General features: G+C 42.7%; 1 protein-coding gene across 1 annotated transcript in view; it reads right to left on the bottom strand.

Moving 5' to 3' along the window:
- Nucleotides 1-27824, bottom strand: part of ADCY2 (adenylate cyclase 2) — a 433534-nt gene that overhangs the window by 388435 nt on the left and 17275 nt on the right. Inside the window, exon 2 of the mRNA XM_019951134.3 lies at nucleotides 25211-25408. Coding sequence (XP_019806693.1) covers nucleotides 25211-25408 — 198 coding nt within the window. The remainder of the gene's footprint in view (nucleotides 1-25210; nucleotides 25409-27824) is intronic.

Here is a 27824-nt window from a genome sequence, read left to right as displayed (position 1 = left end):
GGGACACGGGTTCGTGCCCCGGTCTGGGAAGATCCCACATGCCGGGGAGCGGCTGGGCCCGTGAGCCATGGCCACTGAGCCTGTGCGTCTGGAGCCTGTGCTCCACAACGGGAGAGGCCACAGCAGTGAGAGGCCCGCGTACCGCAAAAAAAAAAAAAAAAAAAAAAAAGAATAAGTTCAGAGCAAATGCTATGTTTGTATACTGGGATTCCTCTCCCTTTCAGAGAAACTATAAAGTATTTTATCTCAAGCCCTCATTTATTCAAGATGGGAACAGCAGACAGAATTGTTATTTATCTTAAATTTTGTTTCTACTACCTAATCACTTATGTAATATATATTATATAAGTGTGATATTTATATATTATTATTACATTCTATAATTATATACTAGTATATAATTAATTACAATGTTATTATAAACATTATAAATAATATTGTTTTAAATATAATATATATGTTATATAAAATATATATTATATAAATATGTTTTATAAGTTCTATATATATTGCATATATCACAGATAACATATAGTAATTTATAAAACATATGTATTATATAAATTTGTGACTATATTTTTAATTGAATAGGTATTTATATTATTTCAATCCTATGTAATGAGTGCTATCATCACATTTACTGGAGACTTTTCACTAAAATGTCCATAGTTTTAAGAACCTTTTCATCAGCTGCGATACAAACTTTAGTGGGACAACATATAATCATGGTTCTCTCATTTCAGACAGACATTTAGATCTGAATCCATCTCTTACACACCGCAGAGTAAGTTTAGCCTCTCTTCAGGGGCAGAATATCAACCTGACAGCAATGTAAACATACCTGTAACAACCAATCATGTTCTGTATTACTCTCAAATGAATATTCATTACATTATCATCGCACAAGCAGAGCCTAGGAGAGGTGGCGAGTGTGATGAAATTCCTCATGGTTAAAAAAAAAAGAATGAAACCCTCTTTCACAGGTGGGGTATAAAATGTTAAAACTTCCTTGCAAAGCTGTTTGGAAGTATTCTCTGGAACCTTACAGATACTCTTTGGGACCAGGAATTTCACTTTCTGTAGTCTATACTAAGAAATGACTATAAAAAGCACAAAAAATGCTCTATGGGTCAGGGGAGCTTGTCACAGCTCGATTACAATGATGAGAACATTTAGAATAAGCTAAATATCTGGCAACAAGAGTTTAGGTAAATTGTGCCGGAAATTAAATGAATGCCTATGAGGAAGTTTAAACACCTGTGGAAAAGACAAGCTAGTGAACTGACGACAGAATATGTACATCAAGGACATGTCAATGCAGAGGAAAACAACCCATAAGACCTTCTAAAACGGGCAGTGTCAGCTCTGCAAGTTGGATTTATCTGTTGATTTCATGTTCTTTGCATGTGAATGACATTTTATTATACATATTTTTTTTATTTTATAACATTTTTGTAACAAAACGTTATTTTACAAGGCAGCATGACCAAGTCCCTCTCCTTTCTAAGTCTTCTGCCGGATTGTGTAAGAACAGAAACATTGCCCAATGTCCGGAAATGGTAAATGAAAACCTTCAGGGACAAGGCAGCAAAGTAGGACTCGAGGGGAAATTCATACCGCAATTCTGAAATATCTGAAAATTGTTTTCCTTATCAGGAATTGAGAACTAAATCTTCTACATCAAGTTGGCTATTTTCAAAGTGGAAAGTCAATTACCTATTCCTCCCAGTTTCTGTAGTCAGTTATTATGTATCTCAACAGGGGAGTAAAGATTTCCCATTTTATTTTTATTTGCTTTTTTTGCTATTTGTGTTCAGCAGCACAGCCTGAGAGTGGAGCTGGCATCTGCTGATTGTTCTTGTTTTGTTTCGTTTTTTAACATCACACCGATCAAGTCCCGAATGTAGAAAGCTAGGACAGAGGGCTCTTTTTGTTACCCAAGTATTAAATTAAAACAGGTATCAAATACACTGAAAACACATTTGAAGTACTCTGTTTAAAAAGAAAGATGGTTTTGTTTTTCAGCCTATTTTGAGGGTCAACGTTTTAAAATGAAAACAGGTTCAGCTGTTTTGGGATAGAAAGTGTGAATTAGTGGATTTGTTTCCATGAATTTCTGACCTTGAGAAGCTGACAATCAATGAATGAATCTGCTCAACACCAAGACCTTTGACTGTCAGAGGCCTGGGATGACACTCAGGTGGAGACATCTGGTAACAGCAGGAGAAAGTCCAGCCCAGGAGCCACTGGGCCGATGGTCTTCTTGCACTAGTAACCCTGACGGAGACACCATCACCTGATCCTGGCCTTGTGGGTGGCATTCTTCTGCATCTTTAGTTTACTCTCCTGACAATGCCTTTGAGGAGGTGGGACAGAGTTTAAATCTTATGGAAAGTAAGATCTGCAGCTGTTGGAAACAATGATCAGAAAGCCCTCATCCCTATCTCAGGGTCACGAGGCCTCAGTGGAAACCACAGTTCCAGATATTCCTAGGCAGGACTCAGGGTTTACGGGAGACAGGGCGGTGTGAGCAGGCGGCTTCCGGAGGGTGTCTGTGCCCACGGCGGGGCTGAGAGGTCCCCTCTGATCTTCACGTCTGCAGAGTCTCAGTATAGCTCTCCCACCTCCCTTCTGTGGGAAGCCCCAGGCACCCCTGGAAAAGCATCTGAAGCCCCAGGAGGTCCTACTACTGACACGTCTCCCTCTCCAGGCTCTCCCTGGGAGATGTGTCCACACGTGTGATTACATATGGCAGAGCTGAGACCAAGAACATGGAATATGTCAATAAATGCAAATGGCCCTAACCTATCAAAAAATATTTTCATGCTACAAAACAATAACTGTTTCTATAAACAAGAAGAGACTCTTAAATTAGCCCAGAAATATTAAAAATAAAAGGATGAAAGGATATACGGAAAGACAGACAAAGCAGTAGAATGCAATCTGGGGTTACAATTTGGTATCAGACATGGTGGAATTCAGGGCAAAAAATATTTAAAAGCAGGCACTTTATAATGCTAGAGACTACAAAGAACAATCAAAATCCTTATATATAAGTGATTATATTAAAGATCAATAGAATTCATTTCTAAAGATGTCAAAAAGGCACTTAACAAAATTCAACAACAGTTCTTTATCAAAGCACCCAATAAAATGGAACTCTTAGGTGCTTACTGAACATTGAATGTGATTATATACATAAGAATCTTAGTCCAAATGCCAGGATCCTACTTAATGAGGAAACACTGGAGATATTTCTACTAGAGTGAGAAAAATGACACAGGCCAACTGTCACCGCCACTAATAAATACGGTAATGGATGTAGACAATGCAATGAGACAAGAGAAAGCAATTAGAGGCATAAGAATCCAGGGGAAAAAGACATAAAACAATCTTTCTATGTAGATAAAACTGCCTATCTGAAAATTCAAAAGTGCATTAAAGACTTTTATAAAGAAAAGAATTTAGTCAAATTTTAAGATATAAATTAAATGGAGACAAGTCAATAAATCTCATTTATAACACAAATATCTAAAAGAAAACACACAATGGAAAAAATATCCCATTTATAAGGGAAAATAATTAAATGGATGACAAAAATATATATATAGTACCGAGGTATGGAAATGACATAGGGGCCAAACCTATATAAGAAACTTTATATACTCCTGGAAGAAAAAAAAAAAAACACAGAAATGTAGACATTGATGAATGGAAACCATGCCATGTTCTTGAATCACAAAGCCATCAATTATCTCTAGATGTAGCCACAATTTTAATGCAATCCCAATAACCATATCTACATGTTTGTTTGTTTGTTTTTCCCTGGAGCTAGAAAAATGAATTATAAAGTACATAGAATTATAAAAGATCCACCAGATATTAAAACTTACTATAAAACCTCCAAAATTAAGAGTGGTCCCGGCACACAAACAGCCTAATGGAAGAGAAGAGAGTGGAAAACTAGACCCGCATGAAGGGAGATTTAACCTAGGAAAACAGCAGCATCCTTTCAATAAATAGCATTGGGCCAACTGCAGAGTCTCTCAGAAAAAGATAAAGCATGTCTCACCTTCATGGAGATAGATGTCCCATTCATTGATCAGTAATCTAAATGTAGAGATTAGCTCAAAAAGGCTTGCTCCCTCATAACCTAGGAGTTTTGAGGGGGAACTTCCTAAACATGCCTCAGACTTGAGAAGAATAAACTAAAAGATTGACTAATCCAACTACACAGAATTTGAAATAAAACTTCTGCATGCAAACCATCATAAGAAAACTCAAGACAGAGGACAAAACGGGGAAAACATTTGCAGCTTATATCAAAGGCAAATCACTAATATCCCCAATAAGCAAAGGACTCCTCAAAATAGAGAACATTCTAATATTGAAATGGGTGAAACTATGAACAAACAGTTCCTGAGAGCTGGTGTGCCAGCACACTGCTGGATATAAATATTTAAGGTATACAATTTCATGAGTTTGGGGAGATGCATACACCCATGAAACCATCACCACGATCAAGGTAATACACATCTTCCTCACCTCCAAGCGTTTCCTCCTGCACCCCTCCTTCTGTGGTCAGAACACTTAACCCCAGATCCACCCTCTTTACACACTTTGAAGTGCATCATACAGTGTTGTTATCTGTAGGCACCGTATTGTATAGCGGGTGTCAGGAACTTAACCATCCTGCGTTACTGGGGGATTGTTCAGCAAAGTTTCAATCCCTACACTTGTTGATATCTGTCCACAGCCTCTCCATCTGTGACCTGCAGGGCACTACAACCTCATGGTGGTCTGAGATTTCTCTCACTTCTCTGGCCAGTCCTGTGATGTGGTCACCTTCTGAGCTGCTCTTTTTACCTCTCACCTGTCCTGTCACACAGCTCTGAGTTCTGCCACACTCACTCTCTCATCTCTACTTTGTTTTTAATTTTTTACTTCTATACAATTTTTAAAGGTCCATTTACAGTTACTACAAAATATCGACTATATTCCCTGTATTGTATAATACATCCTTGAGCCTGTCTTACCCCTAATAGTTTATGCCTGCCAACCCCTAGATTTAACTATAATTCTATAGCTATAAAATATAACCCCTATATTGCCCCTCCCCCCCCCCCACTGGTAACCACTAGTTTGTTCTCTACATCTGTGGGTCTGCTTCTTTTTTGTTATATTCACTAGTTTATTGTATGTTTTAGATTCCACATATAAGTGATATCATACAGTATTTGTCTGTCTCTGTATGACTTATTCCACTTAGCATAATGCCCTCCACGTCCATCCATGTTGGTACAAATGGCAAACTTTTGTTCTTTTTTATGGTTTAGTAGTATTCCATTGTATACAGGTACCATGTCTTCTTTATCCATTCATCTCTTGGTGGACACACAGGTTGCTTCCATAACTGGCAACTGTACATAATGCTGCTATGAACATTGGGGTGCAAGTATCTTTTTAAATTAGCATTTTTGTTTTTCTCAGATATACACCCAGGAGTGGCTTTGCTGGATTATATGGTCGTTCTACTTTTAGTTTTTTTAGAAACTAAATTCTCACCTCTACTTTGAAACTAACCTTTCTCTTGGGCTCCAAACTCCCATATGGTGTCAGCATTTCTATTACTTGCCAGTTGAATAAAGGGGCTACATCACATGCAGAGTCCTTAAAAGATACCCCAGAGTATGGGAAGGCTTATCACACTAACTAGCATTTACGGAGCACCTATCACTACATGTCAGGCACCGTGCTGAGAATTATCCTTGCTACCCTTTCCCATAGTCCTCTGAGCTGCTGCTCATATGACTGTGATTTTACAGATGGAGAAACCGAGGCCTGGACAAGTTAATCCCCTTGATCAAGAGCTCATAACTTGTACAAAATGACACTGAAAGTCACTCTATCACGTGATTGGCAGGCTCAGCCTCCTGCCCACCACTCCACAGCCCTCACTGCAGCGTGCATTCACACCTGGGTCCATGGAACCCCATCTGTCCTCCGCAGAAGGGAGGCTGGAGGACGAGTCTTGAAGCTGGGTTTCCACAGCAACTGCATCCCTTTACTAAGTGCCATGGTGGCTTGAGGGGGTTGACGGAGATTCTGGGAACGTCTGAGCACCCCTAAGCCAGTCCCGCAGGGCCTGTCACGGGCTGCTACGGAACATCAGCGTTCCTTAAAAATCCTGTCCTAACACACTGTTCTGATGCTCTTGGCCTGAGTCCTTGCAGCCATCTGTGGGGTGGAAGTGAGCACCAGTCCCACTGCGGGTACCTACGAAGTGGGGCTGTACCGGATCATAATGGCCTTTAGAGTGTCTCTTTCCTGCCTAAATGCCACTCAAGGGGCAGGAACAGCCCCTCTCGAAGGCAGAGAGGCTCTGAAATAACAAACAGCCTGACGCCAAAGGATGTCCCAGGACACTTGCTGAGGAAGTGGCAATGTTTGATCTGGATGCAGAGCCCTCCCCATCACAGGAGCATGCCCACCACACCACCCTTATGCTCCGTCACACGGCTGTCTCTCAGGAGCCCAGGAGAGCTCTGGGCTGGAACCTCACCCCATCAAGTACCTGCAGTCAAATCGGTTGCCAAACACTCCAGCTGCTGAAGGTGTCACCGCCGATAGCAGGGATCACTCATCAAGGACACTCTGACCAAAGGACCTTTGTTTCCAAATGTTAATCCTGGAACCCCTCAACCCTTCACATGAACCTGTTTTTCTGGTTTTCTAAAGCTATCATCACTTCACGATATTTCAACAATGAGCTGAAACTGAGTGAGGCCAAAATACAACTCACAGAAATATCAACGCCAAGGCACGTTATTTCAATACGTCACATATGAAAATGGAAAAGGTGATGGGAAGGACAGAAATTTGAAACCAGTAGTTCCATTGCCATCTCCGTGGGCTATTACGCTGCCAATGTTGTGATTCGCCCTCCCAAGGTCAGGTGGTCCATTCTCCTTAATCTCCGTAGTTCTGGCTATACCATCACCATGAACACTGAATTAGTGAGTACTGAACCATTAAATATGGGGCGAGGCTCCTGTGGGCCCCTGGTCACAGCATTTTCCTTAACCAATCAATACACAACCTTGTTTTACTGTGTTTTTGTTAAAGGCACCTTATTTTCTACACATTGTTGATTTGTTAACACTTAACTCACAGCCAGCATCTCTGGCTTATCTAACACATATTTTCTCCAGAAGGCATATCACAACCTTCTTGCGTTCAGGAACACCAGACAAAACTTCAGCAAGACGCTTGGAGACCATTTTAAGCAGTGAAATCATCAACACAAAGCACAAAAATACAAACTATATATATATACATATGGCACTAAGTAAATCACGAAAAGGACGCTTGCCTACGGTGTGAGCTGAAACCACAAGGCAGAGTGATGCCTTGTTCCAGCTCAGCTGAGAACATTCACATGGGGCAACTCAGATTGTTTGCTGCTCTGCACATGTCCACAAATGGCCTCAACTATCGACTCTGGGGTTATAAATACATTTTAGCAAGTAGGCAAATTTGCAAAACTGGATGCTGCAAATAATGGGGATCATCTGCATTTCTATTCCATGCTGACTCTGCTCAGAAACCAAGGTAAGAATGTTGAGATTTCCAAGGGCTTTTAAAATTTTAACATTGGCCTTTATCTATAGAAATCCATCATTACTAAGCCACTTCATTATTGCTGGGGAAAAAATACCTGCCAACCTGAGGAGAGTATCCATTTCTAACAGTGATAAGTACTGGAGTCTCTGCTATTGGGTGCTGTTGGGTAGAAACATCTCAGGGTTACCAGTGAGGCCAGAGCCACATTTTGGGGCCCATCAGGGGCCCCACTGCTGACCACACAGGCACAACAGCCGATACCCAAAGTGAGGCAGAGACTGTAGCTGTTCCCTCAGCTGTCAACACAGCCTCTAGCTACTCCTAGGGCCCCTTTTTTTCAATTGTAATTAATTAGAAATCTTTCTGAACTCTTAAGGAGAAGTGTATTTATTTAGTTAAGTAGCAGCTTATATGCAATAATAGTGTTTCCAGAGCTTAGAAATGGCTGGTCTTATGCCCTGATGGACACAGACTCCAGGTCCTGCTGGAGATTCCCATGATGTCAGATGGCAAAAGGACAGGTTCCCACATTAGGATGTTAGTTAAGTGATGAGTGAAGCAGAATCCAGAAGAGAAGCCATCAGCCAAAACCAAACCTAGGTTTTCCTCCAGTGGAGGAAAATAATGCTCATATTCCAAAAATATTCATCCTCTTCCCTGGGCCACACTTTCTATCTATAGGCGACCTTAAGTTGGTTCACTTGAGAGTATTGGCAGGACGTTGAAACTGATCCTGGAGGAGCTCCATGCAACACAGCCCAAGACTTTTGCCCAACGTCACCTGCCAAAAACAATGACCTCATTGTGCAACCGTGCTCCTACTCAGACTGTCTCAGCCTGAATAAAATACCCAAGGAAAGCTCATGACCCACTTTGTTCTGATCTGATCTTCAACACACACCCAACTGAAGAGGTTTCCCAGGTAACCTAACACCAGAAAGAAGGTATTTTTGGTTAGCAGACAGGAGTACTCTCTAAACAGCAATAAAACCATAAGTTGGCATTCTGGGTGAGTGTGGATTAATCCCCCACAATCAGATCATCCTGTGAAGCTATAGGATGCATGCTTTATAGGAGCACCCTATAAAGGATCTACAAAAGAGATCCTGGCCCCAAGCAGTCCTTGAACAGGACAGACACCAAAGAAATCCTGGCTGAAACAGATGGCTGTCTATAATCACAGTATGTGGGACGCAGCTTTGTAGGACCCCTAACCTCCATCCCGCGAGGTCTGGAGTCTCTGTGCTCTCCGCCCTGTGACACTCACAAATACCCAGACGACGGCTTAGATAGAGGCTGCACCAGAGGCCAACAGAAAGATGCCCTCCAAACTGTAAAGGCCTGTTTCTGCTTTTGGTTTCTAAGACAGCTCTTGGGGTTTGTGCCCACATCCTAAGAGTACAGAGCATCCATATGTCACCTACTTAGCCTTGGTGTCTTTGCATTTCCAATAAAAATGAAGTATCTAGATGCTGAGTTTCATCTTCTTCAAAGGCGAATGGAGCAAGAAGTTGACTTAGAATGCAAAGAATTAGACGTTGACCGAGTTTTTGTGATCAGCACACTGAGTGTGTCTGCAGTTAAGCCCCAGCACATATCTTAAAAGAAGAGATGCAAAAAAAAAAAAAAGTCAAAGGTAGAGAAAAAGGTAGTGTTGGGAAAAGCAGCAACCACTAAAGAATATTGAGGCATCTCCCTCCCTTGTTGCATGAATCAAGTCTCTGTACAGAGTTCTAAAGGACTATAGCATTTAGCAAATGAGAAAACTAGTTTTTGAGAGGGGAAAACGTATCCTGCTAAATGGAACTTTGATAAAGAAAAATCAGAACTTTAAAATATCTCAAATTCAGAGCTTGATAAAATATACTGCATACTGTGCTGATAATTTATAGAATGTATTCTTCCCTTTATCGTAAGGCTTTGTCAATCCCCAGCACCATTCCTCAACCTCCTGCCACTACCCATTTAATCCGTATGTGTTACAAGAATTGTCCATTCCTTTTTCTTTATGGATTGCTAATGCTGTTGGTTCCCTACCTCTTTCATGTTCCCCTCTTCTCTGTTCTGTCCAGTGTTTATGTTTAAAAATAAGCTAGTACCATCTACAAAGTAGTAGGAAACACGAACCCAAAATCTATATGCACTGACCCCCAGAACTTGAGAAAGAAGTGCCCATTGGATGACTTGGGTACATGTTTTTCCTAGTATATTTAATGAAGCTGCCAGGTTTTTGTTTTATATCTCTAGAAATTCTAAAGTTTTCTGATGACTATGAATAAATTTAAGTGCCATAGCTTACAAGTATTAGCATTTTGTTGGAAAATTAGTGTTTTCCCTTAAATACACAGTTTCAAATCATTTAAAAAAGAAGACATGCAGAAGGTAACTGAAGGAAGAGAGTGGCAGGATTTGAATCAATCTAGTACAATATTTCATTCGATTCTTCCATGCTAATGTGTTAATTGTTATCATCATGGGTCAACAGAAAAAAAGTGTCAAAAATACAACCGTGTCATACTCAACAGCACACATATGTAAAGTTCAAAGACAAAGATGCCTTAATTTCAGTCGTTCATTCTCAAATATTTTGTCAACAGTTTGGGGATTTTTCTTTCTTTTTTTTTTTTGGAATAGTTGGAAACCAAAGAAAACAATTAACATTTAATTGTAAAAACAATTACTTTATAGGATTTAAGGATTATGGCCATTAATTAATCCCCCAAATATTTATTCCATGAAAATGTGATGATATCACCATTTAACTATTTCTTTTAAGTGGTTATGTTCTTTGGACATTTTGATTGGATTTTCATTAATTGTTAAATACAGATCCTAGTGACCATATCTTACCACCATTCAGTATTACATTCCCTGTCATTGGTAGAGTGCTAAACAATATTTTTAAAGTTTGAAAAATAGAACATGCTTTATTAAAACTAGTAATAACACACATTTAGGTAAAAAAGGAGGGTTATTTTTTTTTCACCATGGTGAACAACAATCACACCCCAGAGGCTGAGGGACAGGAGGCAGCAGGACAGACAGCCACCCTCAGCAGTGGCTCACGGGCTGATAACGAACGGAGTCAATTCTAAAAGCTTGGCTGGGACCCACGATCCAGAATGGCAAATTCAGGTCAAAGGCAAAGTCATATTCAGTACAACGGATGTTCTTTTTATCTTTTTAATTTTACTCTAAAATGTGAAACACTAAAACCAGAATTCTTAAAAATACAAGTCATATGACAGCCTCCCGTAAACACACCTCACACACTGAACATTATGCCATAGCAGGCTTCAATCCTATGTTTTCATATATATGTATATGTATATGTAACACACACACACACACACACACACACACACACACACCGAAGAAGTTACAGCTAAAGCCTCCTCTTCACATTATCTTCTCTGCTTCCCCACAAAAAACCAAGAGGGGGAAATCAGTACATTATTCTTCTCATTCATGTTTTTTATTTTTTGAATACTTGCATCTGTAAGTATTCAAAGTATAACTATATATAAAATCAGCATCATTCTGCAACTTTTCTACTCAGCACTATGCTTCCAAGATTTCTCAGTATTGATACATGTAGATCAACGTATTCATTTGAGTCTTATTTAGTATTTTATTGAATAAAGTACTGTAATTGATTTATCCAGTTCCCAACCAATTCGTCTACATGCCTCCTTGGTCACACATGTAAGGCTGTTTCTTGAGTATCTACAAAGAAATAAAAATAATTGGGATGGGTCTTTCCTTTTATATTTCTCCATCAATTTTCTTTCATAATTAAAAAAAAGTTTTTTCTCTTCATGCCTTATTTAAGAAACCCTTCCCTACACTGATGTTATAAAGAGATTTCCCACTAAATTTCTGTGAAAACCTTAATGGTTTGTTTTCCTCATTTAGATTTTAATCCAGCTAGAATTCGTATTTTTATATGGAATAAAGTAGGAATTTAATTCTTTCCGTAAGAAAAATCTATTTCTTTCTTTCGTTCATTTATTTCATGTATTCCTTTTTTCACTTACTGAATAGTCCTTCCCACCCCTACTAGTTTTAATTCCGTCTCTGCCATAAAAGACAGGTCTCTTTCTGAGTTCTCCCTTCCTTTCCCTTGGTGTATTTACCTGTATCTGGGCCAATATGATAAAGTTAATTTTTTATTTTATTTTAATAACTCCCTATTTATTTCCCTTCTTTAAGAACTTTGGTTCATCTGTCTACCAAAAAAAGTTATTTCTTTGCTTCACAATTTTTAGCCTAATGCATCTGTGTTACACATCTTAGAATATTTGGTTCTTTAGTTACATCCCCCAGCAGGAGGTAATAAAAGTATTTTTTTCATATTAAGAGCATTAAAGAGAATACAGATTGGTGACTTACACATTTTGTGTGTGTACCATGTTCAATGAAAAAAAATTCTTTTAAAAAACAGGCTGAGAAGAGATTGAATTTCACACGACTCAGCAACTGATTTCCCAATCTTTAAAAAAATTGAATAGGTAAGAAATCTTTGCTCAAGGAATCATTTCCTTTTTAGACGTGATAAAAATGGAAATCTTGCCATTCTCTTAGAACATCTCGGCATCTTTGTTCTCCTTAAAGATCCCTCCTTTCTTTCAGCCACTATAAAGCCATCAGGGGGACACAGACAAGAGTAGGTGAGTCAGCTCACCTGAATGGAAAGAAGAAAGACATAGTGGGTTCCAGCCTTCCACCTGCTGCATGTTTTTGGAGAGTCACAAAGCCTCTTTTTGTATCTCAGGGTTTTTTTTTGGGGGGGGGGTCATGTTTAAAATGGGAATCCTACCTCCCATTTGAGGATATTGTATCAATAATTTGGAATGGAGCATGAAAATTCTTTGTGCACTACAAAACCTCATTCACTAATTATACACCTGTACTGAGGTATAATTCAGTTGTAAGAGTCAGTTCTACATCCTAAGTACAAGTGCTTTGCCAGATATATATTTTTTAACTATTGTTCCCAGTCTGTGGTTTACATTTTCACTTTCATAAAAGTGCTTTTGAGTAGGAAGAGTTTTTACATTTTGATTAAATCCTGTGGATCAGGGCTTTTTCTTTAATAGCTGACAATCTGTGGCATACTCTATTTAAGAAACAGCTTTCTAAGCCAAGGGTACCAAGATCTTTTCTCATGGTTCTCATGTCTTCTTCTGGAAGTTTAATAGCTTGAGGACTAACTTTTAAATCTATGATCCATTTTGAGTTCATTTTTGTATATATTATATATATATATATATATATATATATATATATATATATATATATATACACACACATATATAGGAATGGAAGTTTATTTTTTGCACAAGACTAAATTTTTCAGCAGCTATTGTTGAAATGCTTATACTTTCCCCCATTAAACTGGCTTGGGACATAGTCAAAACTAAATTGACCATATATATGTGGGACTATTTCTGGACAATCTACTGTGTTCCATTGGCCTAAATGTCTACTTTTACACCAATACTATACTAAGTTGATTATGGAGTTTTATAATAAATCCTGAAATCCAGTAGAGTAAAATCTCTATGTTCTGCTCTTTCAAATCTGTTTTAGCTCTTCTAGGTATTTTGCATGTCCATACATACCTTAGAATCTGCTTTCTACTCTCTGTAAACAGCTTGTTGAGAGTGCATTGCCTGTACAGAACGAACTGGGGAGAACTGACAGCTTAACAACATTGAGTCTTTGGATCCATGAACAGAGTCTATCTCTCCAGTTACTCATTTCATTAATTTCTGTCAACAATGTCTTACAGTTTTCTGTGTAGAAGAATTATGCATGTTTATTCAAATATACTCCTAAGTATTTTACATTTTGATGCTATATTAAGTGATTTTTTTTTCAAGTTATGGTTGGAAGATTCTAATATATAGGAATACAGTTTATTTTATCTCAACCTTGTAAACTGCATCCTCACTAAACCCACTTACTAGTCTTAGCAGCATTTTTTAGGTTCCATAGGATTTTTAATACAGTGGACAGTGCACACACAGACAGATAAAGCCAGCCTAACTTCTTACGTTCTAGTCTCTATGTCTTTTGATTCTTCTCCTTACCTTATCCAGATCACAGGTAACATCATTCAGTCCTTCCCAATTAAGTATGATGCTACACTGGTTTCTTTTTTTTTCATAAATTTATTTATTTATTTTTGGCTGCATTGCTGCACGTGTGCTTTCTCTAGCTGCAGTGAGCAGGGGCTACTCTTCGTTGTGGTGCAGGGGCTTCTCATTGCGGTGGCTTCTCTTGTTGCGGAGCATGGGGTCTAGGCACGCGGGCTTCAGTAGTTGTGGCTCGTGGGCTCTAGAGTGCAGGCTCAGTAGTTGTGGCGCACGGGCTTAGTTGCTCCATGGCATGTGGGATCTTCCCGGACTGGGGCTTGAACCCGTGACCCCTGCATTGGCAGGCGGATTCTTAACCACTGCATCACCAGGGAAGTCCCAATGCTATACTTTTTATTCAATTGCCCTTTATTGGTTTGAGGAAGTTCCTTTCTAGTCCCAGATTGCTGAGAGATGCTATCATGAGTAGATGTTGAATTTTGTCAAACGTCTCCCCTTTATCTACCAAAACGATGGCAGGCACTGCAATTACTGAAATGATCTGTTAATGTGGTAAATCACATGAATTGATTTTTGAATGTTAAACCAACTTTGCATTCTTGATATAAATTCCATTGTTTTGCTGGATTAAATTTACTAAAATTTTTTAAAGAATTTTTGCATCTATGTTCGAGAGAGATTGACCTGTAGTTTTCTTTCCTTGTAATGTATCTGGCTTTGGTATCAGAGCAATCCTGGCCTCATGACATAAATTGGGAAGTATGTTCCGTCTTCTATTTTGCAAAACTTGAATAGTACTGGGATTATTTCCTCCTTAAATTTTTGTAGAACTCACCAGAGAAGGTGTTTGGGCCTGGAATTTTCTTTGTAGGAAGATATTTAACAACATATTCAGATTATTTCATACATATAGGGCAATTCAAGTTATCTCTTTCCTCTTGAATGATCTTTGCTAGTTTGCTTTCCAAGGAATTTGTCCATTTCATCTAGATTGTGGAATTTATTGGTATAAAGCTGTTCATAATATTTCCTTATCCTTTTAAAGTCTGTAGGATCTATAGGGACAACCCCTCTCACATTTCTAATACTGGTAATTTTGTCTATCTTTATTTCTGGCTAGAGATTTACCAATTTTATGGATCTTCTCAAAGGACCAGTTTTGGGTTCACTGATTATCTTAATGTTTTTCTGTTTACAATTTCATTGTTTTTTGCTCCTTTTTATTTCCTTTCTTCTAATTTGTACTCCTTTTTCTAGTTTCTTAAGTTGGAAGCTTATGTTGTTGATTTGAGCCCTTTCCTCTTTTGTACTATATACATTTGAGGCTACAAATTTCTAAGTGCCATTTTAGGTGCACCCTACAAACTGTGATCCATCATGTTTTCATTTCATTCAGTTCAACATACTTTCCAATTCCCCTTGTAATTTCTTCTTGGCCTTCAGAGTTATTTAGAAATGGGTTGTTTAGTTTCCAGATATTGATTGATATTCCAAACTTCTTTACGTTATTGATTTCAAGTTTAAGTCCGTTATGGCCAGAGAGAGCACTTTGTATGAAGTAATCTTTTTAAACTTAGCGAGACTTTTAGGATCAAGAATATGGTCCCTACCCTCCTGCACTGTTGGTGGAAATGTAAATTGATACAGCCACTATGGAAAACAGTATGAAGGTTCCCTAAAAAACTAAAAATAGAACTACCATATGACCCAGCAATCTCCTTGAGAAAACCATAATTCAAAAAGAGTCATGTACCACAATGTTCATTGCAGTTCTATTTACAATAGCCAGGACATGGACCCAACCTAAATGTCCATCAACAGATGAATGGATAAAGAAGATGTGGCACATATATACAATGGAATATTACTCAGCCATAAAAAGGAACGAAAGTGAGTTATTTGTAATGAAGTGGATGGACCTAGAGTCTGTCATGCAGAGTGAAGTAAGTCAGAAAGAGAAAAACAAATACCGTATGCTAACACATATATATGGAATCTAAAAAAAAAAAAGAAAATGGTTCTGAAGAACATAGGGGCAGGACAGGAATAAAGACGCAGACGTAGAGAATGGACTTGAGGACACGGGGAGGGGGAAGGGGAAGCTGGGACGAAGTGAGAGAGTAGCACTGATATATACACTACCAAATGTAAAATGGATGGCTAGTGGGAAGCTGCTGCATAGCAAAGGGAGATCAGCTCGGTGCTTTGTGCCCACGTAGAGGGGTGGGATAGGGTAGGTGGGAGGGGAGAGGGATATATATATATGCATTTGGCTGATTCACTTTGTTGTACAACAGAAACTAACACAACTTTGTAAAGCAATTATACTCCAAAACAGATATTAAAAAAAAAAAAAAAAAGAAAGAAAGAATATGGTCCCTCCTGGTAAATGTTCCACGTGTGTTTAAAAGAACACATATTCTGCATTGTTGGCTGGAGAGTTCTATAAACATCAATTAGATCAATTTGTTTGGTAACACTTTGTGAATCTCCTATATCCTTATTGATTTTCTTTCTTATTGTCCCACCTGCTTTTGAGATAGGGTGTTTCAATCTCTGAGCTAGATATGGGTTTTTGCATCATCTATTTTGCATCTCTCTTATTAGGCATATAACGATTTGGAACTGTTAGGTCTTCTTGATGAACTGATTCCCTTTGCATTAGGAACTCTTTTTCACTGGTGCTTGCTCTCCAGACCTTGTGCCAGGAATTAATCTATTCTGCTCTTTCCCAGAGGTCCTTCCTCGGGCCTGTGGTAGGTTTCTCCCCTGTGTGTGTGAATCGGTGCTCAGGCGGAAACTCAAGGTACTTTCTACAAACCTCCGGAGCTCCCTCTCTCTCTCTAGTTCTCTCCTCTCTCTTCCTAGGTTTTCTGTCTCGAGAATTTCAGCATCTTTGCCTTTCCAAACTCTAGTTTCTGGGTTTTCAACTCTGTGAAATTGCTGGGCGAGGATGATGTTAGTGGCTGCTGAGAAAAGGAAATCTGAAATACCAAATACTGGGGAAGCTAAGTGAGGCGTTGCTTAGCAACTCTTAATAGGAAATAATTTAAACTCGGGATGTATTTTTTTCCCGAGAACTTGCTGCTCCAGCCTGGAGTCTAGAATTCACTCCCCTTCACGTCAGCAGCTCCCCTGCACTCACACACACAGTCCAAACAGGACAATCACAGGTTATATTATTCACCAGTTCCCGTAAGTATGTTTCTTTGGATATAACAACAGCATCCAAGATTCAAGGCCAAAGTAGCTGGAATTCTATGACAAGCAGCGTTTTATAAAATCATTTGGCAAATACAAGGGACATGATGCAGGAAGCCCTAAGATAATCACCATCAAAAATGTCTCCATTTAAACAGAGTCAGTAACAGATGTTTTGGAAGCCTACAGAACATTTCTCCTCCCTTGTAAAGTTCCAGCTCTTTCAGGAAAACACTACAAACTCCAGACTACGGTCATGATTCCTTCTTCTGACCGCACACTGACTTCCCCAGAGGCCCTGACTGCTGCACACACAGGACCAGCTTCCTTATGATGGTGGCCACCCCCTAGGACACGAGTGCCTTACTGGAAGAGCCAGTATCCCAGAAAATGGTCCTTTGAGCCTGAGGGGTTTTTCCTACAGGGAAGAAAGGAACTGATTACTGGTGCACACACAGATGCTAAGACAGACCCAGATGAGAAAACCAGCAGAAAGAAGTGTAATTACAGGGAATCTGTTAATAAGGGAGTTATGTTCATTTCAGTATGAAAGCAGTCATTGACTTCCAAACAATTATGCTGACTAATATGGACACACAGACATTTTTTCCTTGGGCCGAAATGTCCCGTTTCTCTTACTGACTCGTCTGATGAATGAAAATACCTCCAACTGGGAATATCACTAGCAATTCAGAACAGTGATGCGATCAATTTTTTGGCATCTCTGAAGCAACAGCTCCCACCCCATGAAGTTTTTCCAAATAACATGTAACAGAACAATACAGAATTCTCCAGGGTGCCCCCTTCCTCGTCACATAATAATCTGTCATTTGCTGAGGCACCACAGGAAACACCCCACAGTCACCAATGCCGAGGCGCAGAGGAAGATGGTGTGTGATGATCACGCACAGTGCCAGAATGTCGTGTTCAAATTCCGGCTCTCTTCCTAATTGTGTGACTTTGGGAAAGTTGCTTAACCTCTCTGGGTTTCAGTTTTCTCATCTTCAAATTGCACGTAATAATAGTAGTGACGTCGCAGGGTTGTACAGATCAGGAAGGCATGTATGTAAAGTAATTGAACGGTGCCCGGAGCAGGGAAGAACCAGGACCGCGGAAGTGTCTTCTCTCCTTACAGGATGAGGGAACGAGCAGACAGATATGTCATGCGTGCACTCGTTCAATTAGTTCCTCAAGTATTTGCGTTGTGATCCCCATGTATGTGACACTGTGCTGCACACTGGGAACAGAGCAGCAAACAAAAATGCCTCCGAGGGCTTCCCTGATGGCACAGTGGTTGAGGGTCCGCCTGCCGATGCAGGGGACACGGGTTCGTGCCCCAGTCCGGGAAGATCCCACATGCCGCAGAGAGGCTGGGCCCGTGAGCCATGGCCACGGCCACCCAGCCTTTAAAATGTATGTTGATGTGGGCATGGGGTGGAGGGAGGATGGCAAAAGCTCAGAGGTGAGAACGGCAGCATCCCTTCCATTGCCAGATAACAGTTTAATGAAGATGCCAATGTTAAGTACCAGGGCTCATGCTCCTCTAAAGAAAAGCACGGGAGGAGAGAAAAGAAGAGGAAACATGGAGATTGTTCCAGAAACAACAGCAGACTTGTCTCTTCAAGCAAGGTCAGGGCTGGGAAGCCCCAGTGAGGGTGGTGATAAATCCCCAGTTCACTGTACAGCCTGTGTGGTTTTCACAACACTCCAGCTGGGAAGGAACAGTAGAGAGAATACAGCAATGCCACCTCCGTGCTCAACAGCCAGAAATATGTGGGGATCTCAAAATAACTTCACTTGGGGCTGTGTCCAGCTGTGCTGCACTTCCTTAAAATTCACATTTCATCAGTACATTCCTTGCCATTATTAAAAAAAGGGGGATTAAAAAAACCCTACACCTTTGTTGTTAAATGAAATAATTTTTATATTACTTTTAACTTTTCTCAGATACGTTCTTCTTCATATTAAATCCAAAATGTCCCCTAAGAAATCAGCCTTGGCACACAAAAGCACACAGAGATGGCTTTCTTGGATACTTAGGAACAGGCTGGATTTCTCCTCTCATTCATAGGCTACTAGGTTCTTCCAGGGGTAAATACATTCTTTAACAGCTCTCCAAGTGACTGCACTTTGAAATCTGTGCCATTTCAAAACCTATGAGAGGCCTTGCTTTTCTTTCATTCTCACCCATTTTCAATTAAAAAAAAAGATGTTTGAACACTGACGTCCTATTTTTGTAGGAAAACACACATAGGTACATGGTGAATGTCTGGCATCCTTTCAGGTAATAGGGCACAGAAAGTCTCTTCTTCCTGGAGCAAAATGTTAGCCTTTCACATTGGTAATTTAACAGATCTATACAGTAACTGCAGCCTGGTCTCCCTGCCAAGGCGGAAATGGGGTTGTCAGAAATGGAAGTTTTTATTTAACTCTAGTCAGTGGTCTCTTAATACAAGGGAAGCAGAACTCTGGAATCAAATGCAAATACGACTCACTCTCTGGTCCTCACTTGGCCAACCCAGTGGCTACAGGCTAACGTCAGCCATCGTAGGCGACTGCCTTCCTGGCCTGCCACCTTCTCAACGTCTTCTCATCTCAGAGGGAAGGACCTAAGTCAGGGGTTTTCAGCTGAGATGGAATGGATTTGTCTTGATAGAAAGTCATAAATTAAAACATCACCTAAATGTTTAGGCTGCACTAAGTGAACCAAAGACATTACAGAAATGTATCAGGCAAGAAAAGTGTCACCGTGTCACTCAGGTAGAAACCCCAAAGAAGCACCTTCATTATTCGGACTGGCAGAGTAAACCAACCTAATGTGCAGACGTTCGTTTATGATGCTCTGCTTGTTCACAAGGCAATGGGATCAATCACCAGGTTATTTTCTCTTTCTGTTCTGTTGATTTCAGCAGGCTATTCACACACAAGAATGTTTCTAATTCCCAGACACTGGTTTGAAAATGGGTCAAAAACCTCCACAGCATACATTTAATCCCCAAGTGGATTTGTGGTTTAAGTGAAGGTCGACATCAAGAGCAGCTGTCAGATATCTAAGAGGGGGAAGGAAATATCAGAATCACAGAGGCCCTGAGATGGGACTGGCTTCCTGCAACAGGACAGCATCCTCTTAGGCAACACTGTCTTCCCATGAAATAACATCTGTCATGAGGTGAATAGTGTCCCCCGCCCCCACAAAGATGTGTTCAAATCCTAACTCCCAGTACCTGTGATGTGACCTTATTTAAAACCAGGGCCTTTGCAAACATGGTCAAGTTAAGAAGAAATCATTGGGGTTCCCTAAGTCCAGTCTGATGGGTGTCCTCATAAGAAGCGAAGAGACACAGGGAGAAAAGTGCCACGTGATGACGGACGTTGCAGAGGTGTGTCTACAATCCATGGAACACAAGGTTACCGGCAGCCACATGAGGCTGGAAGATGCAGGGAAGGGTCCTGCCCTGGAGCCTTCAGGGGGAGTATGGCCCTGCCCACATCTTGATTTCAGATGTCGGGCTCCAGAGCTGGGAGACACTATTTGTCAACCTCCATTAAGCCTCTTTCAACAGGACTTACCTATCAGGAAGGCCCTGCGTTCCAGAGGCCCTCAGACAGGAAGCACTGTCATGTCGTGTGGTGGCCCGGGCACGTGCAGAAGAAGGGACTATGGGCCCCAGACACAGTGCCGCTGGTGTCTTAAAAAAATAAAAATTATCCCATTTCCTTTACCTAACAGAACAGAGGAAACAGACACCTTGAATCCTCCTCTGCTGAGTTCAAAATCGTTCAAGTATTTTCAAACATTCAGAAAAAGAAGATAAGGTGCATCAACAGCCCCTCTACCGTCGATCAATGGGGAGCTCGTCACAGCACATGGCGGGCATTTCAGCAAGTCAGCCGGAGCCAGAAGCAGGCAGAGAATTTCCCTGCAAAATGCAGACGCTGCCACTGTAACAGCTGGAGACCCAGACTCTGCAATTTATCACCCAGTTTCCCTCTGAATGTTTGGAACCATCAACAAAATATCATTTTTAAATACTTTTTGTCCAGGAGGCAGCTGTGTGGAACAAATGTCAGCTGGGTTGGGATGCTGGCAGCGCAGGGTAGGAGGGGACTCCAAGCTGGGGGCGTCTTGAGCTGAATTAAGATGAGAGGCCTCCACACGCAGTCAGGGCTGTGCGGGCAAAGGCACTGAAGTTTCGTCTTTCGTGTTTTCCTTATTTCCCCAGTGACCCCTTCCTAACCACACGGGTGACCAATCTCAAAGCTGCCACCCTGTCACTTGAGGGTACTTTCTCCAGGATACACGCTGTGAAATCACTCATCTTTGCCTGATCAAAACGGAACCATCACTCTTAAGTCGTGCCCTGGCACCTCTACAGTTCCACTTACTGAGGCTTTGAGAACTGGGTCTAAATTTAACAGACAACATTGAGGGGCAGCATCTTAAAATACAGAGTTTCTCAGACTCAGCACTCCAGACATCTGAGGATGGATAATTCTTGGTGACGCTGCTGACCTGTGCATTGTAGGGTGTCTGTAGCACGTTGAGCAGCATCTATGGCTTCTACTCACTAGATGACCCCCAACCAGGCTGTGACAATCAAAGACGTTTCCAGACAGGGACGAACGTCCCCTGGGGGTGAAATCGCTCCCTCTTGAGAACCACGGTATCACGGATCAGAGTGGCCTCTGGAATCAGACCCCCGAGTTCAAATCTCCTGTCCTGCTCACCTGCAGCCTGGCTGGGAGCAAGGTACCCGTGGTGTGGAAGCCTGGGCCCTTGGGGAGCCTGGGTACGATGGCGCCCACCCCATGGAGCTACGCGAGTATTGGATGGGTTTGTGTAAGGGAAGCACCCAGAACAGGGGTGGCACCGTCCAGACGACGCCCGCACCGGCTGTTTCTATTCTGGGTTCTGCACTGGAGCTGTTGACGGCCGAGATCTACACTCGACCCACCTGTGCAGGGGAGAACCAGCCTCACCCAGAGACAGCTCTGCCTTTGCCCTGGGCTCCTGGGAGGGGAGCTCCAGGCCCCAGGAATGCTCCACCTGATAGGACTCTGTTTGCCTGGGGGCTTTGGCCAGCAGACTGTCCAAATGCGATTCACGAAGGATGCTCAGGGCCACGCAGTGTCAGCTCTGTCTACAGAGAGGCTGAGACCGACAGTCAGCCACGCAGGCAGCACGTGAGGAGTCCCCGTCAAAACCCCGGACACACAAGGCTCTGCTAACCCTCGCAGGCAGGTGGTATTCCCCATGCACAGCGCTACATGTTGTAGCCAGGAGGGCAGGGCTGTCCTGTGACTCCCCATGGAGGGAACCATGGAGGCTTTAGAACGGGCAGTTCTCCTGAATACGTCCCCTGGCTGATGCTAATCTGCCTTCTTTCTTTGTAAGAGACCATAACCAGGAGTATTACAGCTTTCAGTGAGTTCTGTGAGTCCTTCTAGCAAGTGATTAAGTCTCAGGGTGGCCTTGGGACCCCTGAACTTGCCCTTGGCGTCAGCGGTGAGGGGCCCTGTGTGGACTGTCCCCGTCAGTGCAGCAGGTGGTCTCCTGCATCCCCTCATAATAATACTGTTCACGGAAACACCTTCTAGTGGGAACCATTCCTTGAGCTGACTTCCTCAAGCGCACTGAGCCTATTCTAACACTTCTGGAAGGTCAGCGTTCAGTGAGGGGCCTGCATCTGTGGCGCTGATACCAAAAGACGCCAGAGAGTAAACCTGGGGTCAATCTGGCAGAATAACTACATTTCAAGTCCCCTGCTGAAGGGGCAGGGGTAGCCGGGAGTTCTGGGCAGGATTTCAAGTTCCAGTGGAGGCACAGGGCCCAAAGCGCCCCTCTTCCGGCAAGAGGTGTGAGCAGCCCTCCAGCATGAGGCGTGCACCCTGGCCAAGCCCCCGGCTTAGAAACAGTGGCCAGAAATAGCCGCAAGCGCCGAGCCCGGCTGTGGCCTTTTCTGGGCTCCAGGCACACACAGCTGTGCTCCTACAAGCCTGCCCAGGCCACCTGCCACATCAACGGGGCTGAGGCTCCACGCAGGAGCTCTCTCTGCCCAGGGCCTCGGCGGCATGAGGGTTAGGGTGGGATCACGGATGGGGGGGTGAAGATCCCCAGCTCAACTTAAAGTCGGAAACAACAACGTCAAAGCTGATGCCAAGAAACTGAGCCAACCAACTCAACACCTGGGGAATCAATCGGAAAAAATGGAAGTAAAATGACTGTGAGATAGGTATGTTTAAGATGCTTAGAGAGATCGCGTCCAAGCGGGCAGAGAGCAGCAATAAAACCAAAGTGTATGTTATAAAACCAACAGATAAGTGAAAACGGAACAAGTGGATACACACGCACACACAAATCCAACAACAACAAATCTGAAAGTGAAAAACTACAGTCATCCACTAAGGAGAGCACTGCACAAGCAGCTCTGCGTGCTCCTACTGGCGGCAGAGAATGCTCAGGGGTGCGAAGACACAACAGCCGATGATGGTCACATCCACCCCCGGACCCCGGAAGGAGCTTATATTCTTGCAGGGGAGACAGTTGATTAACGAAGAGAGGGGTATGTCACGAGCTCTGAGGTGCTGTAGATCATCATGAGTGCTACAGAAAAACAAGAAAGATGGGGGGTGGCCCGGTGGGGTGTCAGCTGGACATCTGGGGAGGCTGCTCTGGGAAGGGGCCCGATGAGGTTAATGAAAGTAACAGTAGAGCTTTCACTGAACATGACAAACCGATTCCGTAATTCACATGGAAAAGTAAGCTCAGAGAATTCTGAACAAAAGGAAACTGCCGTTCCAGATAGTAAGGCTTCTTCTAAAACTATTTTGTTAAAACAAGGTGGCACTGGTGCTAGGAGAGGCCACTGGGTCCACGCCACAGAAAGCAAATGACGCTCTTAACCGGTTTTCTGTTTCTGTCCACGTGCACTGGTGTGAAGGCGGAGGGACCTCGGGCCACGCGTGCCGTCGATGGCAGCTGGGTGAGGGCGTGTGAAGGACAAAGCGGGGAGCAGAGGCGGGGAAGGAGCTGGCCGGAGCGTGGAGACAGGGGTGGGGGGGTGCCCAGCCCTGCAAGAGGCTTGAACAGGGGCATGAGGAGACAGCCAGGGGAGCTTCCCTGAGCACTGGGGCCTCTTCGGGGAGCTGCAGGAGAGGAAAGGCACTGTTTCCACCTGTGCTCACCATTACAGCATCCTTTAGAGCTAGAGGGACCAACCTGAGTTCACTTCGTCCAGCCTCTTCCTTTGCAGAAGAAACCGAGGCCCAAAGAGGATGATGGTTTGGCTGAGGTCACGGGACAGAATTCTCTGGAAACCTCATCCTTGGGCTCACCCAGCGCTCTCTCAGCTCAGGCACGTCAACCCTTTTGTGCGTTCCCATCTTGAATCTCTCTTCTCCGTTGGCCTCCACAGCAATTCACCCTCCCTGGGCCTCATGTCCTAATGACCTCTCCTCTATCCATCTGTGGTTCCTGTTCCTCTCCTACCCTAGGCTCTTGAGTCGCCACCAACTCAGGGACAGCCCTTGGTGCTCAGTTTCATCTCTCCCTGGAGGGTGACAGAACCCCTTGACTTCCATCACAAACTTGAAGCTAGTAACTAGCACACCGCCATCTGCGGCCCACATCTGTGCCCTGGACGACCCAGCACTTGATCGAGCAGTCAGCAGGCTACAGCCTTGTGGCAGCAGTACACGGGGAAAAGCCCATTAGACTACATTCTCCTAAAGATCTAACATCCTCCAGACATAGCCATTTTCTAAGTCAAGAGCCTCCCCAGTTTCAACATGAAGAACTATGGGTCTCCCTATTGCTATGACGTTATCACGTTGATACAAAGTCAGTATCACAGCCATCTGTCTGTAAGAAGGGAGATCCAGTCACTGAGAAAGAGTTCAAGGGCAATGACCAGTCTTTGAAGACTTAGAGGCACAAAGTGAGGCTCCAGTCCCAGAGGGATTCCAGAATAATGGGAAACTCAGGGGTTAGAGGAGAATGGAGCTACCAAGACCAAGTGGTGAGAGGTGTAAACGCAGACTTAGCCATCAGAAGAAACACGTGACCAGGTGAGCCCAGGCAGCAGCCCAATGGCCAGCAGGTCTGAGGAGTTCAAACGGGTGCTGAGTGACTTCATTATGGGGACATGCCTGAGACAGCTGTTTCAGAAGACTTCCTTCTCAGCTATTGGTCTCCTGTTTACAGTTTAGGGCCAAGTTGACAGAACTTGGTATGTTACAGATCAAAGCACAGAAAAACAAACACAAAGAGCATTTCAACACCTTACCTGGTCCCAGGGAGAGACGGTACCTCCAAAACACATGAACAAGTAGCCCATGGCCACGAGACAAATCCATATCACCAAGGAGAAAAGGCGGAGCAGCCTCTTAAACACGGACTCGACGCACACGAGGATGAAGATAGCAAAGAAAATCGCCAGGGCAGTTGGAACTGTTATTAAAAATGCCACGTGGTCTTCAACTTCCTAAGGAGAGAAAAAGAATATTGCAAAGGTACAATTTAGAAAACCCGTGGTACCCATGACTGGTTATCAAGATGTTATCAATGTTAATCAGTGTCGAAATAAATCAGGTTTTAAAAGTGACTTCAGAAGTAAAACAGTTGGAACTTTTGAAAATTTAAGCTTCTTATTAAATAACCATATTTTTTCTATATAAATAACCCAGTATTGGATATTTAAATAATGCAAAACAGCCATGCCATCAAATTCAAAGTTTCCCTGGTAAATGGAGAAATGGATTTCATTCAAAAGTGAATGCAAGAACACAGAAGGTACGGATAAAATAAGACAACCAACTTCACTGCCTGCACCAGAGGATCAGAAATACCCCAACTGTAGGAAATTAAGGCCTCCAAATGGATTTGAAATGTTTTATTTAAATAAAACCTAAAAACTATCTCAGGCTCTCAAGGGAGAAGTGTTTCTTTTATGTTAATTATGCAATTAATGTTTTAACGGGAACATACGTTAATAGAAAAGGGTCTAGAAGATGAGAGAGCGGGAAATACTTAGAAGAAGGTGTCAGTTTGCTAGTTTCCTTCACCACCTCTCTTGGGCTCCAGTAGCAAAAAGAAAATGGACATTTATTATTGGCCTCTTACTAATGCATTTTTTAAAAATCCACATTTGCACACTAATACTTATTTTCTATTTATCTCTTTCTAGTCACACACCCCCTAAAAGGCACACCATTACAATTCTATACAATTTCACACAATGTAATAGACATCATACTTCCTTTGATTATCCAAGCCTGGATTTAGGCTTTAGCTTCTCCAAACATGATGCTGGAACCTTGCTCTGAACAGCACACACTATGGGATGGAACACAGTTTAAGATATTTGATCCTCACCCAATATATTTAGTTGGTGAAATACTCAAAGGAGTTTCAATCAAACACCCATATGGCCGCGGCCCTAAGAACTTCCACTGAGGTTTTAGCATATTAAAAGTTACAGTACAATCTGGCAAGTACGGGGTGGGTCTTTCAAATACCAGAGCCTGGGGAAGGCTTCACCTTTTCTGGTTGGTACAGGGTTCACTCCGTGCCCCGAGCATCTCTAACTTCACCCTGGAGATGCCCCCCCATGCCCCCTTCAGATATCAGGCCATAACCACAGGGAGAGCGGGAAGCGAAGCAGAGCAGCCAAACCACCATGTGGGGCCCAGGTGACACCCAGCAGACAGAAAAGGGACCCAGGCCCACCCTCAGTGCCTTCATTTCCCCTTCCTCTCTCTCCCAATTATTTGCGTCAAGTGATACCCGGAAAAAAGGCCATCACAGCAAATACTCATGTCTACATTTTTGTGCTAAACACTCAGGTACATTAAGCCCTTTAACACAACAGCCCTATGGGGGTGGTGGGCGCTGGTGCCTGCACTGCTCTACAGCTGAGGAGACGCACGGCCCTGAACGGAAAGAAGGTGCCAGGGTTGTGGAGCTGATGGGGAGAGAGCCAGGGCTCCAGCCCAGGGAGCTGGGGGCGGTCTTTTCCTGCAGACCCCTGCAGCAGAGCTCCGCACCCTGCTTGTGCAGAGATGATCCACTAGACCAGGTGCGGCCAGTCCTTGAGGGGCCAAAGGAATCTGTTTCCACAACAGCCAGGAAACAGAAGGATCCAAAGGGATGTTCTTATAATCTCCCGCCATTGCTATTTTTGGCCACAATTAAGTGCCTAATTGTACTCTTACCCTCACACACGTGTTCCAATCGTTGCAAAAAGGTGTCAGGTAACCACCAGTGCTCCCCAGCACGTAGGCACCATGGGCCGAGGTACACAGGGACCCGACAGCCTGTCTTCTGAAGACATCAAATTTGAGACCACAATTGCTACACACATGGAGCCGTGAAAACCGATTTTATTTTAAACCTTCCCAAATGAAGTTAACTGAGCTGTGGACAGAAAGCTAACCAGTAAACAACCAGGACAGCTGTTTTCCTGGTGTGGCTTTTCACTTACTTCATTAACCCAGTAAGGGAGAAACAATCAGTGACTTTATTGGCTCTGATTTCTCCAGAAAGACTGAAAATGGTATGAAAATATGCGTGACTGTCTAGTGAAAATTAGTAGCTAAAGGAACAGAAAGTCTGTGATTGTGAGTCCTTCCAGGAAGAGGGGGACAAAGTACTCTACCTGTAGGAGCTTTTCCTGTGCTTCTCTTTTTAAAAGATCCAACGGTAATCAGTTGAAGACCCAATGCCTTACTGAGCTGGGTACATTATGTAATAAGACTTGATACAGGGGTTTTGGTTTTAAATATTGGAGTCTCTATGGCATATTTTTTCTTTTTTTTTTTAACTATCAGCGTCTTGATCACTGAGAAGTGACTAGTGTGGGCCTCAGGTGACCTCTTCACTGGGCACAGAGGACACAGAGC

The sequence above is a fragment of the Tursiops truncatus genome, chromosome 3 (assembly GCF_011762595.2).
Source record: "Tursiops truncatus isolate mTurTru1 chromosome 3, mTurTru1.mat.Y, whole genome shotgun sequence".
Lineage (NCBI taxonomy): Eukaryota > Metazoa > Chordata > Mammalia > Artiodactyla > Delphinidae > Tursiops > Tursiops truncatus.
The sequence above is the reverse complement of the archived record's forward strand: the minus strand, read 5'-3'. Positions and strand labels throughout refer to the sequence as shown.